At 36.3% G+C, this 18,763-nt stretch overlaps 1 protein-coding gene across 3 annotated transcripts in view; it reads left to right on the top strand.

Moving 5' to 3' along the window:
- LOC145678749 (uncharacterized) overlaps positions 1-18,763 on the top strand; it is a 144,939-nt gene that overhangs the window by 77,614 nt on the left and 48,562 nt on the right. Inside the window, exon 11 of one of the 3 annotated variants that reach the window (XM_081749216.1) lies at positions 17,391-17,719. The exons of the other annotated variants lie outside the window; for them this stretch is intronic. Within the exon in view, the coding sequence (XP_081605342.1) occupies positions 17,391-17,493 (103 nt within the window). The 3' untranslated portion in view covers positions 17,494-17,719. Of the gene's footprint in view, positions 1-17,390; positions 17,720-18,763 lie in introns of those variants that run through there. 3 annotated transcript variants of the gene reach the window in all.

Raw genomic sequence — 18,763 nt, 5'->3', positions numbered from 1 at the left:
TTTTGCTGGTACTTCTCAAGAGAACTGTCTAAGGGTTTTGCAAGTGGGACTCCACAAAACTGACCAGTTTCTTCAACTGACGTTGTATTTCTTCCATGAACATGCCATCCTTTTCTTGCAACGCTTCCAGTACACCTACAGTTGTTTCAATTTTGCTTATTGCCTGTACAGTACAAGGGATGCTGACCTTTCTTGTAGAAACAGGCTAAGGACATCTAGAGGTTCCAGCACATCTCGGATCATGGACATTTCATAAACAAAATTCCATTTAGTGAAATTTTGCAGGCCCAAAAATATTGCACGCTGCTCAAAACTTCTCTGCAAATTTGTAGAAGCTTCTCGAAAGTGTTCTACTAGCGCAGGGTAGGGCTTCCACAATGCTTCTACTGAACGATATGAACAGCCTCACGACCGTACATCAAAAACTTTAGTAATATTATAGAAGCGAATACTTAGTTCTCCTGATATTAATTGGATTTTTTGTGTTCTACGGGAATATTGACTAAACACCGTGTAATCGTTCTACAAAGTTTTGAAAATGAACCATATCTGAAACCGTATTAACAGCGTTGTGAACAACTAGTTCCATCTTCTGACTCATGTAGTAAAACACGAGTAAATTGGTGTCTAATTCTTGCTGCAGTAAAGAGAGAGCATCATTTATTCCGCCTTGCATGTTACTGGCGCTCTCAGACAAACTGCCATAAGTCTTTTCCGTAATATCATTTTGGAAAGATTCATTCGTTCACATAATCACGGAATCACAAACTTCTCTGCCTGTTATTGCCTGTAACTCAAATAATACTAAAATTATATTGATACATACGTGATTAACTACAGTACGGATATGCACAATGATAACTGGTTTATGAGACACAGTGGAGGATTCATCCAGGATTAGCTCGAAGGGTTCAATGGAACGCGCAAGGTATTCGGCCAGTTTGCCTTCATTTCTGTAGCTAAAAGTCAATAATATTTGCACATGTAACATAGCAGTAAAGAACTTGTCCGAGGTGCATTAAATTTAGTTCTTGTAATTTAATAAGATGTGGGAGCATCGTAAACGATAGACGATTCTGGACAATAACGTAGGCAGTCCTAAATATCGTAGCTATGATTTTAACACGAATTTCATTCACAATTTTCCACCTGTCTTCTGCATTTGCCATTGAAACCTATATTTCTTCCCTATCCCTTTGTTCACATATTGACATATGAACATTTTTTTGTGTGCAATAGACTTTTCGTGGTCAAAAATTTTATAAAAACGTTTCTTTGATGCTTTTGCAATAATATCGTTGCACCATACACTTTGTGCATTTATTCTTCTTTCTGTATGAATACCGAAATAAAATTAAATCTTCAAGTTTTACGTCCCACGTGTATGCCGGTTCGGCTAAAGGAGACGGTGATGATGAAAAATGAACGAAATGGTGGAATGAAGAAAGTGGAAAGAAACAGAAGAACCCCGAGAAAACTCACGCATTGTATCAATACCGAGTTTACGAACGGAAGCACATATAATACACACAACGCGAATGTCATTAGTATTTTGTTTAACACCTAGCCACGTCGTTTAATTTTCCAGCTTGTAAATTGTTTTTGATCACATATTGAAGAGAACAAACCACTTGGGCTAGAAATAACCTTACCATTATTAACACTAGGTCCCGAATCATTTTCATTTTTCTGATGAGATATCTCTAATGTGATTTCGGACGTTGCACTATCTTCAAAGCCTCTTACTTTGTGTGCTGGAATTACTTGCCTCATCGTCAGGAGTTTTTCTTTTGTTAAAATATAGTCTAATATCCATTTCCTTTCGTTCTTTTTAACGTGCTTGTCAACGAAAAAGATACCAATTCACAACTGCTATGACTGCTCACTGATTACTGAAAACGTTGTTTTTTTTATTACTGTGCTACTCAGATTAAGAATGATAAGTAGTGATGCCAGTTGAAAGAGTTTTTCTTCGGGAAGCAATTCTATAAACAAGACCAACACAGCTCGCGACAATAAACATACTGAAAAAATGAATTATTGTACTTTAAAACAAATTGTATAGCCTAAGAAAGGGGGAAAATATCTTCCCAGGCTGGGAAGACTGAATTAAATCTAGAGACAGGGAAGTCAAGCTTAGAAGGGGGGAAATTCCCAGGCTTCCCTGGCTACAAATAAATCCCTGCTAGAAGTATATATAGCAACTGAATAACCTACCTATTAACTTATTCCAGTGGAACTGCTAAACGTTCATCTTCAACACTACTTTCACTATCGTCTATGTCAATTAATATTTCGCCATTGTCTGAATCTGACTCTTGTAAATTTTTTATTATGAGTTCCAAAAATTATAAACACAAAAAAATAATTCTTCGAGCTTCACTTCGTAGCACTTTTTTTTTCTAAAGAAAATTCCGCACTTGTACTCGGTTTCCTTAAAGACATTGTCAACTATAATTTTGGAGAACAAATGAACTACCACGAAAGAAAGCAACCTAGACACTGATGAATTCTGTTTATGCTAGAAGAGAAGTTGCGTTCCTACACACACAATCAGCTCCTTTGCTTCCATGTCTGTTCCTATAATAACATACTCTTATACTTGATGTAGGTCTCAACAACAATCCATCTGATTCGTAAGCAACGCGATATGGTCGAGTTTGTTTTGGGTTACAATAATTTATGACACCACTCAGACGCCTGGTGCTTTTGCATCCCTGCTAGAGGAGTAAAGAAGGATTACGTAATTGGCCACACATACGTAAGGTATTGAAACGAAGAAAAAAAAATCATACTGCGTTTCTTCTGTCGAATAAGGAAGAATCTTGCATGAAGGCAATTTCAAAACAATATTACGAATGTCCCATACCTTCTGTTCTTCCACATGAGCTCCCGCCGGGAATCGAATATATATATATATATATATATATATATATATATATATATATATATATATTAATCAAATTGCAGAGGCTTGTTATTTAATTCGATCGCTTACTATTCTCAAGGGTGTAGAAACGGGAGAAAAGGGGGCCTTAACTTTCCAAACTATTTCCAGCCCCGAAATGAGGTTCATCTAGTATATGTTTAGTAAACTTATTTAATAGTTAATGCAAATTAGGAACGTTTATAATAAAATACGATTTTTAAAAAAAGAAAAAAGAAAACATCATCAATACAGTTTCTGTACCTAATTACAAGGACGCTGATTTCTCTGTAAATTGGGGGGGGGGTGAATTCAGATGCAGAAAGCATATATGATGATTTTGTGACAAATTGCATTCAAATTATGCCTAATATTGCACATTTACAAATAAAATGAGGGCCCTGGCTCCCTCAGTCCCCCCAGGATCTCTCACTACTATATTATTGCATAATAATATCTGAGTTGATATTTTTTCGAGTTTTTTCCCTTTAGTATTTTAACCTACATAAACACAAAGTCGGATAAACAGACTGCTAGAAACAGCATTTGTTTTCTTATGAATAGCTTGTTGATTTATCTCTTACAATCCGCTTTTCAACTTCAGTACTGTCAAGATCCGTCTTTTGTTAAGGTAGCATCGAGAAAACATATGTGTATAGTATACATGGTGAGTTAAAATGCTTTCATATCCTGAAAGAGGTCATTTGTTCTGTTTTTAATGCGTGAAAAGCTTTCCTCCCCCTGAAAGTAATGTTCCCCTAGAACAACCTGTTGGTTACACCCCTGATTATCCTTTAATAAAAGTTGAGTTCCATTTCCAAATCGAAGAAAAATCCATTGGAAATTAGACGGGACTCAACGCTCGTTTTACTAATTGTTTTATATTGAAACCTTTCAAAGCGTGTATCATGACAACCACTTGTCATAAAAAGATGTAGTTTTCACGTATGTGTTCGTAATTCTTTTCTCTACTTCGTAAAGTGAGCAGTTAATGTGCTAATACAATATTTCTAATAAGCGCCTCTGCTATTGTCAAGATTCGCAGTAGCGCGAGAAGTCAGCGTGCAGAACTGCTTGTCGCGAATTGTCAACACCGCTCAAAGCTAATTGGACGCCGCGTAAAGCCAACTCAAGGCCATGCCGCTTCCCATCTGAAATCTGCTTTAATAACCTGACATGTCATTTGAAAAAATATAACTTTATGTTGAGTTGGCAACACTATTAATTTGGTTGTATTTCAGCGTATGTCCATCAATCTCCCCCCCCCCCCCCGTCGATGTTTGCATGATATGAATTTTCAGCCTTTTGTATGTAATAGAGTGTTATCAAAACTAGAAACAAATTGACGTTTGGAGAAGCACGTGGTACACTGTTGACACTTCGTGCGCATCCCGGTGAGACATCAGCTGGAACTATCCTGTGGGTCTTAACGAAAAGGAAAATCTCTAAATATTGGTTTGTTTGGATGGATGAAAGGATGTTTGTCGTCCCAGTTTGTGTGTTGGGAGGAGGGGTGTTTTTCTTTTCAAATCCCTTCCACGCACAAAGAAAGGAAAAACGCTTCTTTCCTTCTGAAAACACATGTTTACTATTTAGCGGCAACATTGGAATTTTAAGTTCTGTTGCCAAGGAAACCCTCCACCCACTGTTGCTAAAATGACGTTTATGATTCTGTCCTCGCTGAGTGACCACAATAACTATGTGACGTAGATTCCCTTCTTCAAAACAAATCTGTACGTGTTTTTGAGCTGTCAATTTGTTTCTAGTTTTGAAAGCACTTTTAGTTTAAATCTTACAAGGGTATATCAAGGTAAATGGTCCACCCTGTATAATATTGCGCTACGTTATTGTGCGTTAGTTTAAAACTTCGTATTTCGAGCCTATGTTGATTATCAAAGAAGCAATCTGCCCCCTCGAAACGATTCTTCTGGATCCGTAGTGTCTACAAATAATATCACTAGGACCGTCTAACCTTCTCTGAGCTGGAATAAGATCTGCCTCATTATGTATTATTCAAGTTATGTACTTACTCGTGAAGCATAGCAATGTCAAGAAATACATAAATATAATAAAAATTGTATTGAAGTCTTGAGGATTGTTAACTACAGTTGGATCACACTAAAGATGACATTATTACGGCTGGATTGGAAGCAGGGGTCTGTCCGACTTGTTAGATAGCCTACTTTCCAACTATGAATTGGAAAAAGTGGTTCTGTTATCTCAATCCCATAGACTTTGCCTGTTAACTGACTTTAAAAAAAAAGTTCTCAATCCAACCCGTTTATATATGTTATAGGAATGTTCACACACAACTACAACATAAATGCACCGATTTTGATTATTAGTTTTTGGTGTTTGAAAGAGTATGCCTTGCCGGTATATCATATTGTTTTAATAATGGATTACGTAGGATCTTGATTTTAAGTTAATTAAGGGAGCAAAAATATTAAAAGACAAGTATCTCTGCCTGTTCTTAATTGAATGAGATATTGGGTAAAATTAAAGTGAAAGGCAATAGTTTTCTATTCGTTTCCTTTCTTTTCCACAAAATACAGTTTTATTTACATATAATTCTAGGATTTAGTTTGAGACAAATGATGTCGCAGAGAGACAAAATTAACTGACATAAAAGACAAGTTTCTGCAATTACGCAGGAGACCAAATGTTGAGCTTTGGACTCAAGAAGTGACAGTGCTTTAGTATACAAAAAAGAAAATACAACTTACATTAAAAAAAGAAGGTTGTCTTACGACATGACCAGCTTTGCGGTGTCCACTTCCGTTGTTTTTTCGAGTCCAAAGGATCCAAATGCCCTTTTAGTTTCCTGCGCACCTTTTTATATTGAACAATTTACATTAATTTGAACCCTAAGGTTCTCTAAAATTATTATTTTGCCAAGATATCAATCACCAAATTAACGAAATATCTTCTGATTTTGAACAATTCCTATTCCCAAAAACAATACAAAATAATATTGTCCACTTGAATGTCCTTTTTGACATTGGAATAAGATTTATTAATATGTCTTACAAAATATGATTTTTTTTACTCTGTCCTTATAATTTCATTGCAATATGAATTTCTTAAACAATTTGTAGTAATATTTGGAGCTAAACTTGGAAACATCTTAACGAACGAATGCTGTGTTTAATTTGTAAAGACTTTTGTTTAAAAAATGTTTTATAATTACGTAGTTTGAAGTGTATTCTATGGAAATATTGCCCTAGATCATGTCTGGGCGATGATAACCACTAAAACGGTTGCCCTGGATCTTCACGTGCTCTAGAGAAAATGTAAAGGAACATGGTGGGATGTTTGAGTGGATGTTATTGAGAATGATGGAGTACATGTTTTTACAGTAAAATAATAATCTGTTATTAGTTCTCTCATCAGTTTCATTCTAAAACCATTATGTTTTAGGTAGGGATAATGAAAAATAATGCGTTTATGAATATATTTTCTAAACAAACAGATCGAACGTAGTATCAGTTCATTGTGTAATACCATATTTTGATTAACCGTATGTAATTTGAATTGGTAATGGGGAACACTTCTGTTCTCTTATTACTAATAATATGTATTATTTTCATTGCAATTGTTTCATGGAATTGATTTTCTTAAGTTGATGCACATTTTAATGAACTAAAGAATAAAACTGTATATCCTTTTTTGTTATAGTTTACTAATACTTTGTGAGATACTGTTTTAGAAGGTAGTTATTATTTTCAAACTCTTCGTTGTTGGTAATTTATTATTTAAAATTTTGACGTCAAATCTGATACTAAGATATATATATATATATACAGGGCCGTGCCGTGGAAAATCAGCGCCCGGGGCGAGAGTATACGGTGGCGCCGCCATACATATATTCCAAGCAATTTTTCCTCTTTTTTTCCTTTTTTCTCCCGAGTTTTTCGCCCCCCCCTCTCCACGGCACGACCCTGTATACTTTTTATCAATGAGGAGAAATATCTTTTTAATAGAAACTTCTTCACTAACTAGTGTGCATAACCCGAATGTTGACTCTGTAGCTCAAATAACGAACAATGCAGGGGTACAAACTGGTCAGTAAAGTCAGTATTTTTTGACGAAGTCAGTATTTTTCAAATAAGTCTGTGAAGTCAGTATTTTAGGCTCTTTGGAAAGTTAACGAAAAATTTTCAAATTATAAAAGCGAACTGAACTGAAATTGAAAGAAGGTTTTCAAGCTTCCTACGCATTATGTGACCTCTGATAGGACTAACATGTCAGAAAGGGTTCTCAATGCTCATTTACACATTAAGGGAGCTCTACATGAGATATATAATGGGAAGGCACATCTTGTATCTAAAGAGCTTTTAGATCTGGCCATACTGTTTACAAGAGTTATAGAGAGTTCTGTGAGCAGCAGAGGAAATTGAAGGAACAACAACAAGAAGAAAGAGAAGCAAAGGAAAAATAACAGACAGCTGAAGAAGAATTGAAAAAAAAAAACTTGAGAAAGAAACAATTGAAAAAGAGCGTGTATTTTAAAACGTCTAAGGGATAAAGAAGAAGAGAAGAGAGAAACATCTGATATTTTACTCAAGGAAGCAAGTGAACGGTTGAGAGGGGCCATTAAGAACAAGGATCTTGTTGGAATCGATGTAGCACAAGTAATGCTTGACAATGCCACAAAGATGAAGAAAGAAGCCGATGAAAAGAAACAAAAAGGCTGATAAAATTCAGAAAAGTGTAGAAAAACGAAAGTATTTATAATTACTACCTTTTTCAAGAAAAATCCCAGAAAGGAATGAACATCATATTAATATTCTTAAGTTTGTATAAGTAGAAGGAGGCAAGGAAAATTGGTCTAAACAGCTGTAATTATTATTATTATTATTATTTTTTTCATCTTATGAAAATAAGTTTACTGCAGTTCAGTTTTCTATGTACTTGGTTTTGCTTAGACAGTTTTACAAAGACAATCTTGGTATTTTTTCATTTCTTGAATTTAATATACTTATTATCATATTATTTTGCAAGATTTGTTAATAACTGAGTTAACATATGCTTACAGCTGTTCAGTGGCGAGTAGGGTGGCCAAACTAATATAGTTGGCATTTTTAGTATTTATTCAATATTTTCAGATTTAAAGTCAGTAATTTTGACCTCAAAAGTAGTTAGCATCCTTGAACAATGAAATTGGGTAATATATATTGAACAATCAACGCATACAGCATGGTACTGAAATCGAAATCTGGGTTGCATTTGTGAAATCACATTCAACACATTGATGAAATAGCAGATTGTGATCTGAAAGTGTAAGGAATGAAAGGTAGGATTAAAGCAAGTAAAGGTGTAATCTACACAGTACTTTGGTCTCCGGTGCCAGTGGTCCTCCAAGGCTAGTCCTCTCGGCATGACGATTGCAGGTGATGATAAATATGTGAAGACAGTTATGGCAGCTCAACAGTCTTCCACTGAGTAGCGGTAGTATTCAGAAGATAAAAGTATTACAAAGGCTATGGCAACTAGGAGTCTTCACACGTTCACTTAAACTTCAGAGGCAGAAAAGTCGGATAACAATCAGAAGCATAAAGCAAGTAAGATAAAAAGTTATTTCCAATATTATAAACGTGACTGCCTCTTCAGAATATTTTTCAGCGGCAATGCACGTTTGCCTCGAAACAGGCAAAAGTCAAGGCAAGAAACGTAAAGAGTAACGGAGACTTCTTAATATGGCGAAGAAAAGGCGTGTACAACCTCTAGTACATATGTGTCCCTTGTTTTTGTTCACTGACAGGTCAATACAATCTTCGTTCATTGATACGACGACGTTAGAAGGGTTCTGTGTAGAAATCAAGGTCACAATAGGTGACGTGGGGGATATGGTAAAACGCTGACCGTGGGTTTTTTAAACCGTTGTTGTCACGATGTTTTGTCACGAAAAGAACAATGGAGTTGGATAAAAATTGAATGTGTCAGAGGCCGTACAGCACGAGAGTGTTATCAAGGTCTTCAAGAGACTTAGCAGGGAATCTGCATTGGCTTATAGAACAGTAGCAAGATGCGTACGAACCTTCAAGAAGGGGCGCAAAACTGTAAAAGACATGCAACGGGCCTGGTCGTTCCTGCGTCAATGAAGACATTAATGCTGTTACCGCATTACTGAACACTGAGTTGCACCATACTATTCGTGGTCTGTCCCAAGAGACAGGTTTAGCGCATACGCTGTTAAGTACATCCTAAAGAAACGGTTGGGTAGGAGAAAAACTGCATCACGATGGATTCTGCATACAGCTCGTGTACCCACTTGGAAAGCTACGAACGGAAAGGAGAGGTTTTCTTACACCGTATCCTTACGCTGGATGAAATATGGGCCAGAATTGAAACTCCAACCAACGGAATGGTGCCATTATGGAGCACAACGAAAATTCGAAGTTTTCAGAATCCTAGTAATGTGAAAGTTACGGTGATTTTCCTGTACTATTGCGATGGTGTAATCCTAACTCATACCGTTTCCCCACATCAGACAATGCGCAGAATTTTTGTTCTTTTCTAGAACACATCTTGCAACCAGCCTTGAGAAAGAAACTGTTACACTTTTTGCATAACTCAACCATTATTTTGCTGGACAAAATTGGGGTGCGTACAGCGCAGGGTGTGGCTGATATGTTCGATCGATAGAGGTGGGAAGTGCTGTACCAACCACCCTACTTCACGAACTGTTTCAGAACTGTTCAAGGAATTTTTCAGATGGTAGACGGGCTCATTAGAACTATCAACAACAGGTGTCCAAGACTTCCTTACCGCAATGCTGGTTACTGCATTGAAGGATTGTAAGCCTTCGTAACATATATCTATTTTGTGTCACTTGTAAATAAATAGTTGCCACTATTAAAGTTCCAGCCTTCGTACGTATATGTAGTTTCGTATTGGGAAAATAAAGATTTAACGGAAAAACCACCGTGGCTCGAACGAAGTGCTAAAGTATATGCGTCATCAAAAACTGTAACGTAAGGAAACAAGAACAGCTACTAGCAAATTAGTACCGTGAGATTTTTTTTTTTGTTCCCTATGTAAAGTTCCAGCCTTTATCTGAAAATGAAAAGCTTGACGTTCAATTTTCTAATTCTCCTTTTTACCTTCCAGTCATGCGTAAATTTCACTGTGAAAACGATCTTTCATTTGCTCTTCTCGTAAGAAGGTTCGTCGTTTAAAATAAAGAGTTACATTCGTGTGTATCGATGGAAAACACACGCGGATCTTCTTCTTCTTTTTTTTTTTTTTTTTTTTTTTTTTGATCATTGATAATGTCCACGAGTGACCTAGTAAATCTCAAAATGACATCGACCTCTGTATTGGACAGCCTTAACACATGTGTCAATGTATCACTGTAAAATGACATTGTTTCAATTCTGCAAGCCATCTTGTAAATTTACCAACTTCTTTTCTATTTAAAATAAAACTCTTGCAGTTAGATTTTAGGTAAGGATGTTGACCCAAAAGAAAATACCTGAATAATTTAAAAGTATATAGTATAGTTAGAAGTTCAAACTCGTACTGGTGTTCAAAGTACGGCTGCAGTACGCTAATGAAGCTAGCTCTGTGTCATCTGAAGAAAGCTGTTGCTTAGCAACGCCAGAATGTGTTTAGCAAAAGGGTGCATCTTTCTTCAAAAGAGAAATTAACGGTTGTGCTATTTCAGAGAAATCGGGTAAAAATTGACTGATAATAACTTTTTATGTTTTGTTTTTGTTTTGTTTTGAGATGCTGATAATTACGAATAGAATCTGTAATGTTTTTCGGCATGGGTATGCCTTGATTAGAAACTCCGTGACAATACCGTCAAAGAATAAGGCAATTGGTTTTCTTCCGAGAAAATTTTCAACCCTTGTGCTCTGATACGTTCAGACAACTTTCTGTTAAGTTCTACAACTTCATCAAAATCATCCTTTCTTCAATAAAAGTCATCAATGTGACTGAAAATCCTATGAACTGAAGTCGGATTCCATGCCTGCAAGTGTTATTGTAACCAATATTTTCAATTCTGACACACTTGTAAGTGGACCCTAAGAGAGCGAACTAAAAGATCGAAGACGAAGAACAAAGAATGCAGCGATGTGCAGAATTGAATCCTCAGAGCCTCACTCGGAAGGAACATGAAGTAAGATCTGTGCAGCATAGGTATTGACATCTGCTGAAACGTGAAAGAATTTCCTATCTGGTACAAATATTTGGGTAATATAGCGTGCATCCAAAATAAATCTGTATGTTCCTGACATTTTTCCACCAAAAGAATAGGGAAATTGTACGCTGAATTACACTTCTTAATAATACCCTGTTTAAGAAAAGTATCAATATGCCCTTTAACTTTGTCTCTCAAATGAAACGGGATATAATATTAGCCTCTTGAAACTGGTCTGATATCACTCAATTTAATCTCGTGTTTATAACAATTAGCGAAACCAAAGTCGACCTTCTTTTTCTTCTTGTTCACCTCAACAATTGGTTGGTGGCAACATGGAAATTTTAAAACTTTTCTCTCCCTTGGGAGAGCTGTTTTATACTTTGATAAGGTCTCTTCTTCGTAACTGCATCTAAATATTCTATCATTGGTCTTCCTCCTCCTGGTTTTCCCTTTGCCTTTCCCTCTATTAGCACGTTGATCCAATCAGAGTGGCGAATAAGATGGCCAATCATGCTGTTTCTTTTTCTTATTATCTTCATGATCTGTCGTCCTTCATTAGTTGCCTTTAGTACGTCTTCATTCCTTTTCCTTTCGGTCCATGATATGCGCAGCATTCTGCGCCAACACCACATTTCAAATGCTTCCAGCTTGGATATTTCAGCTTTTCTTAATGTCCACGTCTCTGATCCGTAAAGCGCCACGCTAGCGTCTTAATAAATCGTTTACGAACGTCCAACGACACATTTCTTGATGTTAGCAGTCCTCTTTTCCTATTGAATGCTTGTGTAGCCTGCGTTGTTCTGCAACTTACGTCTTTTTCACTTCTTCCGTCCGAGGATTTTGGACTTCCTAGGGAAACATCTTAACATTTTCGATTTTCTCTCGATCTAACCATACGTTTGCCCCTTCGTGTCCTGCTCTTATGCATTTTATCACTTTGGCTGTCGTCTTATTTATCTTCATTTTGCGTTTTTTTCAGTTGGTCGTTCAAGTTTAAAAGTGCTTCCTGCAAGTCCCTTTCGTTCTTCGCTATCAGAGCTATGTCATCAGCAAATCTTATTGTGCTGAAAACCTGACCATGTTTCTACGCTTTTCTAGTTTTCATCAAAGAATTCTTTCATAGCTTCTTCTATATAGACGTTGAACAGGAGAGGAGAAAGTCCACATCCTTGCCATACTCCTTTACTTATTGTTGTTTCCTTCTGACCTCTTCCTATAACAGCCGTCTGGTTTCTGTAAAGCTGGTATATTATTCTTCTGTCTTTGTAATCCACTCAGATTCTTCAGTGCTCGGAACATGTTATTCCAATGTACGTTGTCAAAAGATTTTTCTATATCTACAAATGCTATTACAATTGGTTTGTTTATTCTGATGTGCTGTTCCATGATCAGCCGTAGGCTCAGTGGCAGAACGTTCACCACGTGGTACGTGTGTCCCCGGTTCAATCCCAGTTCGCGCCAAGTGAACTTTGAGGTGGATAAACACCGTGTGCGTAGATTTTCTTGGGGTTTTCCTGTTTCACTTTCTTCATTCCATGATTTCGTTCATTTCTCATCATCACATCTGCTTTAGCCTACACGGCATAACGTGGGACATAAAACTGAAAGATTTCATTTTTTCACTTAAAAATAAATAAATAAATAAGATGTTAAGAATTATTAAACACATTTAAGTTCTTTTTATATAAGTACTTTTGAATTTTGTTTATTTCTATCAACAATATATGTGGCCAGTACTGCCAAACATTAACATTGCCATGAACAATAAAGTAAAAAGAAGTAAACTAAGTCGAATCAGATCCGTAGAGAAGGCATTCATAGTTTGTTGAAATGACTTTTTTTGTGTTTTTCAAACTATTAATATTTTGATATCGTAAAGTAAATATTTTTCTTGCTGTGAATTCGTCCTTATTAATTGAAGCATACGGAATTTGAATTGTATGCTAACATAACCATAAAATCGAAATAGTTCAGAGCAGTTTTAAGGGTAGTAGGGAATTTAAATAGGAAATGAAAATTAAATCATATCTTCCACTTTTACGTCCCATGGTTATGCCGTCTAGGCTAAAGAAGACAGTGATGATGAGAAATGTATGCAATAATGGAATGAATATAGTGGAGGAAACTGGGGAAACCCGAGAAAATCCACGCACACGGTGTTTGTCCACCACAAGTCCACTTGACGCGAGCTGGAATCGAATCAGAGACTCCACGCACCATAGGTGAATGCTAAACCACTGGGCCACAGCGGCTCATTAAAATAGGGATATAAGACTAACCGTTTAGTTAAACTAACTGTTCATCATTAAACGAGGTCAACTAAGGTCTACCAATTAACGAAAAGTAGCATCCCCAGCCAGCCAGGAGACTAGTCTTCAGGCTTAAGTGTTCATTGCTTATTGAAACTTCTCAAGTCTGACCGTACTCTTTCGATGGTGGAAGCAATATTAATTCTCAAAACTATTTAATCAGAATTTACTTGCCTGGTCACCCAAGAAAATTTATTCATCTTACTGAATTATTTGCTCACGAGGGAAGGGCGTGATGTCACTCAGAGATAATTGCACCAAACTTGGTGTATGAGTAGATAATGGGAATAGAAAATAAGGTGTGGAAGCATTCATATCGCAGGCGTTCGGAATCAGAAATAATAGGCCCTACAGTTCTGAAGAAGTATGGCCTGTCAATCAGGTATTGATGGGCCGGAGCCTTTGCCCGATGTTACGTTCAATGCAGAAGTTAAATAAAGTAGAATGAAAACAGAAAAGATAAGCTGAACAGAAAATGCGCCAATATCCGCCCCCACTCCCACCAGGCGAATGCCGGGATACTAAATCTATCAACTGCCCTGCCCTTGCCGTTACAAATTGGGTATGCATCACGAGGTAGCTTAATGAAATTATATTTTAAAAATATAGAAAATATATACAGAAATTAATCATGGGCGTCATCAGAAGTTTTCCAGAGAAGGGGTCGAAATGAAGTTGTTGTATTTCTTCACACTATAAGTTGCTGTCAGTACGCAAGTATTAAATGTTTGAACCCATCAGTATTAGCTGATTTCATTTGTATGAAGCGTTTGATATCTACGACGTGGCACCTACCAAAGTTAAAGTATTGTGTGTTTGTAACGCGAATTTAAATATATATTTCGAGATATTTGAAATTGGTCTATTCACCACTAGAAAGCAGCAAAATGTATTGTACAGAAACAGCCTCGTAACAACTACTTTCTAGACTTCCAAATATAACTCACGCATGTTTCACAAACACTGCACTTTAATAGTGTGAACACAAAATGAACATGAGCGTTTCACTTCTGTTGCCTAGCACACATGAGACAGAACGTCTTCACTGTCTACACACATGCCATGTTTGTAAAATTAGCTTCCAAATTGGTCTCAACAAGATTAGAAAATACCGTAGTTAATCTTAATATATCGTACAGTGAGTTATACAGGGTGGCACATTTTAATCTTTCCACGGAAATATCTCGAAAATGGTTGAACATAAATGAACTGAACAAAAACTCAAATAGGAAATACCATGGGGCAAATCGAATGGTGATGTCGCGGTGTCCCCCAGGGCCGCTCTTCAAAATTTTAGATGGGAACATGGGGCGAGTGACACCTCGTTCGATAGATCTTTAAAAACTAAGCGATCTGGTAAAAGATTTTTCTTATCGGTCAGCCGCCAAGATATCATATTCAAAACAGCCGCCAAGATATATTACCTGTATGAGATAAATGTCCAGTAGCACTAATATGAAAATGATTGAACATAAATAAAAAAAAGCTCAAATAGGAAAGCCATGGATCAAATCGAATGATGTCGCGTTGCCCCCCAGGGCCGCCTTTAATGGGGCTCAGACCCAACTTAGAAATTTTAAACCAAAATATGGGTCAATTTCGATAGATATTCATACACTAAACAGGTTGTGGCAAAAGATTGTTCATATGGGTCACCGTTTTCAAAATGGCCGCCAAGACATGGTGCCAGCATCAGATAAAACGTCCAGTACCACTAATATTAAAACGGTTGAAGATAATAACGGATGAACAGAATAAAACCTATAGAAAATCACAGAAGGTATTTATCATTCCAGGGCTCGAAAATGTTGCAACAGAGGAGATGATGATTCAAGTGAAAGTGCCATAATGCAAAGGAAGAAATCTAGTTCCTAGAAAATCATCGTTCCAACGTCCTCCGTAAGTGGGTGAAGAGGGACGGGAAGGAACGGTGAAATTGCAAATGAAAACCTTAGTTTTTGCAAATTATATCTACACAACAAAATTATCTGAAATGGGTTTTTTATAACAGATAAATGTCTGTAATGGAAAAAAGTAGTTAAAATTCTTGTTAAATGCTCCCTTCCATTTTGATTGCACGCAATGATTTGTGCAAAAATGAATCAACTGAAATGCGAAACCACTTTGTCGAACATTGCAACTTTACAACAACGTGTTCAAGCGTTGGTTTTGCTCAAAAGTCGTCTGCACAATATTGGCTCATTACAGTACCAGTCACTTGTACACCCAAGTGTTTCAGACAAACCATACCTATTTTACCATTCATTTCCGCTTCACCCACTTACGGAGGGAGATCGGAAAGATAATTTTCTAAGAATTAGATTTCCTCTTTAGCATTATGTCGCTTATACTTTAATAATCTTTTTCTCCGTTGGATTATTCTCGAGGCGTGGAATGATAAATATCCTCTGTGATTTCCTATACCAGTTTTATCTTGTTCATTTATCTCCAACCGTTTTCATATTAGTGGTACTGGATGTTTTATCTGATACAGGCACCAGGTTTTGGCGGTCATTTTGTATACGGTGACCGATATGAAAAAAAAAAAAAACTTGTCACAACACTCTTTAGTTTTTAAAGATCTATCGAACGAGATATCACTTGACCTATGTTCTTTCCATTGACAATTTTGAAGTTGGGCCTTTGGTCCCCATGAAAGGCGGCCCTGGAGGTCACCGCGACATCATTCGACATACTTTGTCATTTTCCTGTTTCATTTTTTGTTCTGTTCATTTATCTCCAACCGCTTTCATATTAGTGGTACTAGACGCTTAATCTGATATAGGAGTCATGTCTTAACGGCCATTTTGAATACGGCAACCGATATGAAAAAATCTTTTGTCACAACTCTGTTTAATGTTTGAAGATCTATCGAACGAGGTATCACCGGCCCCATGTTTCCATTTAAAATTGGGCCCTGGTGCCCCATGAAGGGTGGCCCTGGGGGCACCGCGACAATTCCATTCGATGTGCCCCCATGGGTTTCCTATGTGAGCTTTTGTTTGGTTCATTTATGTTCAACCATTTTCATATTAGTGCCACTGGACGTTTATCTCATACAGGTAACAACATATCCTGGCGGCTATTTTGAATACGGTGATGATATGAAAAATCTTTTGCCACATCGCTTTTCAGTTTTAAAAGATCTGTTGAACGAGGTGTCATGTCCTATTTGAGTTTTTGTGCAGTTCATTTATGTTCAACCGTTTTCGAGATATTTACGTGGAAAGATTAAAATGGGCCATCCTGTATACGGTTATTTTTTTACAAATAGTTGTTAACAAAACGTTAAAAAATATAACAGGCACACATAACACCAGGAACTGTATTCAAAAAATAAATGTGTTTTAAAAAAATACACGTTCAGTCTGAAACAGATGAGACTACTTTAAAAAAATATATTTCAATTCCTCTTTATAGAGATAAGGAGGGTACTGGCAAGGGCAGTTGATGATTTAGTATCCCGGCCTGGTGGGACGAAAGGCGGATATGGGCGCATTTCTGTTCAGCTTATCTTTTCTGTTTTCATTCTACTTTATTGAACTTCTTCTGCATTGGTCGCAACAGCGAGCAAAAGCTCTGTCCCATCAATATCTGATTGACAGGCCATACTTCTTCTGAACTATAGGACCTATTATTTCTGATTTCGAACTCCTGCGAAATGAATGCTTCCACAAATTCCCGTTACCTACTCCTACACCAAATTTGGTGCAATTATCTCTGAGTGACATCGCGGCCTTCCCTCGTCAGATTTGATTCGGCCTAACTTCAGGAGAGAGTGATGTGTACAGTTCCTGGTAGCACAGCATTCACTTTCTCTTATATTTGGGAATAAGCATCTCTTAGCTAAGTTGAAAACAAACTTTTACCATAATATGGAAGCAGTTTTTGAGTTATTTCGCATAACTTCTATGTATATTTTATTATTCCAAATTAAAAAAAAAAAATGAATTTAAACCTGTTTGTTATTGCATGTCTAAACATGTTGTATTCGTGTTTTCAGTGCTCTCCGTTTAATGCATAGTCCACCCCCGATCTTCGGCTCGTTGCCTAATTGGAGGAACGCCAGCGGCTTCTCCATATCACCAATGACTTGGATGTGTTAATCTTGAGTAGCTTCTTCTAGGATAAGAAATATCCATTGATACCTGTATTGTAGATATATAAAGTAAAACCTGTCAAACTGGACATCTTTATAAATTGCGACAATCCAGTTAATATTTGTTTTCGTTTCGTTACTAATAGAGAAGTTTCGCATTCATTTATAAAGGATAATAGGCCAAGTTCTGGGGTTTGAAAGTAAGCAGTGTTTAGGATAAAATTACACATTTATCTAGTTCAGCTAATATATATATATATATACACATTTTTTCGTTTTCTTCAATGAGTTCTGTCTGTTTCACCTGTATAAGATAATTCAGAAGGGTTCTGGAGATTGAGAGAATAAAATGCAAAAATATGAAAAAAATGCAAATGGTGTAGAACCCACTAAGTCGTGCTACAAATTTTCAAGCTTTAATTTTTAATACCGGGATTCTTATGATGGGCTAAATAAATAAAATAAATAAAAATAAAGGAATAATTCGAAACACCAAATAAAAAATAATTAGATTTTCTCCTTGTGTATGAAGATTGTGATAAAGTAGATTGAATGAAGTCTATTGTTTCTTTACTTATTAAAAATAATAAGCACAACATAATTCCAGCTCTTTAGCTTCAAGGAGAGCGTGTAATATCTTCCAAATATATAGGTAGTATTTCCGTATTGCTGTTCGAACATCTGAAATATGATAATTAAAACGAGGCACATACATAGTTCACAGAATTTGTAAATATTAAAACTTAATTATCTCTAAATATCTGTGCTTGTGTAGATGTCATGTGCATAAAATTTAAAAACAGGAGTGCATTTTAAACTGAAATAACTTTGCGCATTTAGTTATGTAATGATATAAGTAACTACATAGCTTTCAGAGCATATTTTTCTCCTTATCTTCGTTAAAATTTGTTACTGACGAGTAACACATTAAAGATCATTTTTGTTTGTTAGTTTCTTGATAGTTAGATTTGTCATAAACTGGATATGAATTTGAAGAGAGTTCCTTATTACATCGTTGATTTTGTTTTGAGAAGTTTCCAATGATTTTCCTTGTTAAGGAAGAATAGAGAGTATTATATTGAAGTTATATAAATTTTATGTTTATTAGTATTGTTTATATCGTTGTTTGGTTCTTTCCTTGCACTTTTCGTAAATTCTCAAATCTTATTTCTTTTCCTATTTGTTTTGGGTTCGGATTTGATTGATTTGTACATTTTTCGCTTTAACTGTGCAAGTATGTACACAGCTCTTTCTTTTTGGATATATATTTTTTTGTT

Source organism: Thermobia domestica, chromosome 2 (genome assembly GCF_964235325.1).
Source record: "Thermobia domestica chromosome 2, izTheDome1.hap1.1, whole genome shotgun sequence".
Taxonomy (NCBI): Eukaryota; Metazoa; Arthropoda; class Insecta; order Zygentoma; family Lepismatidae; genus Thermobia; species Thermobia domestica.
Note: the sequence above shows the minus strand (reverse complement) of the source record. Positions and strands in the feature narration are given on the sequence as shown.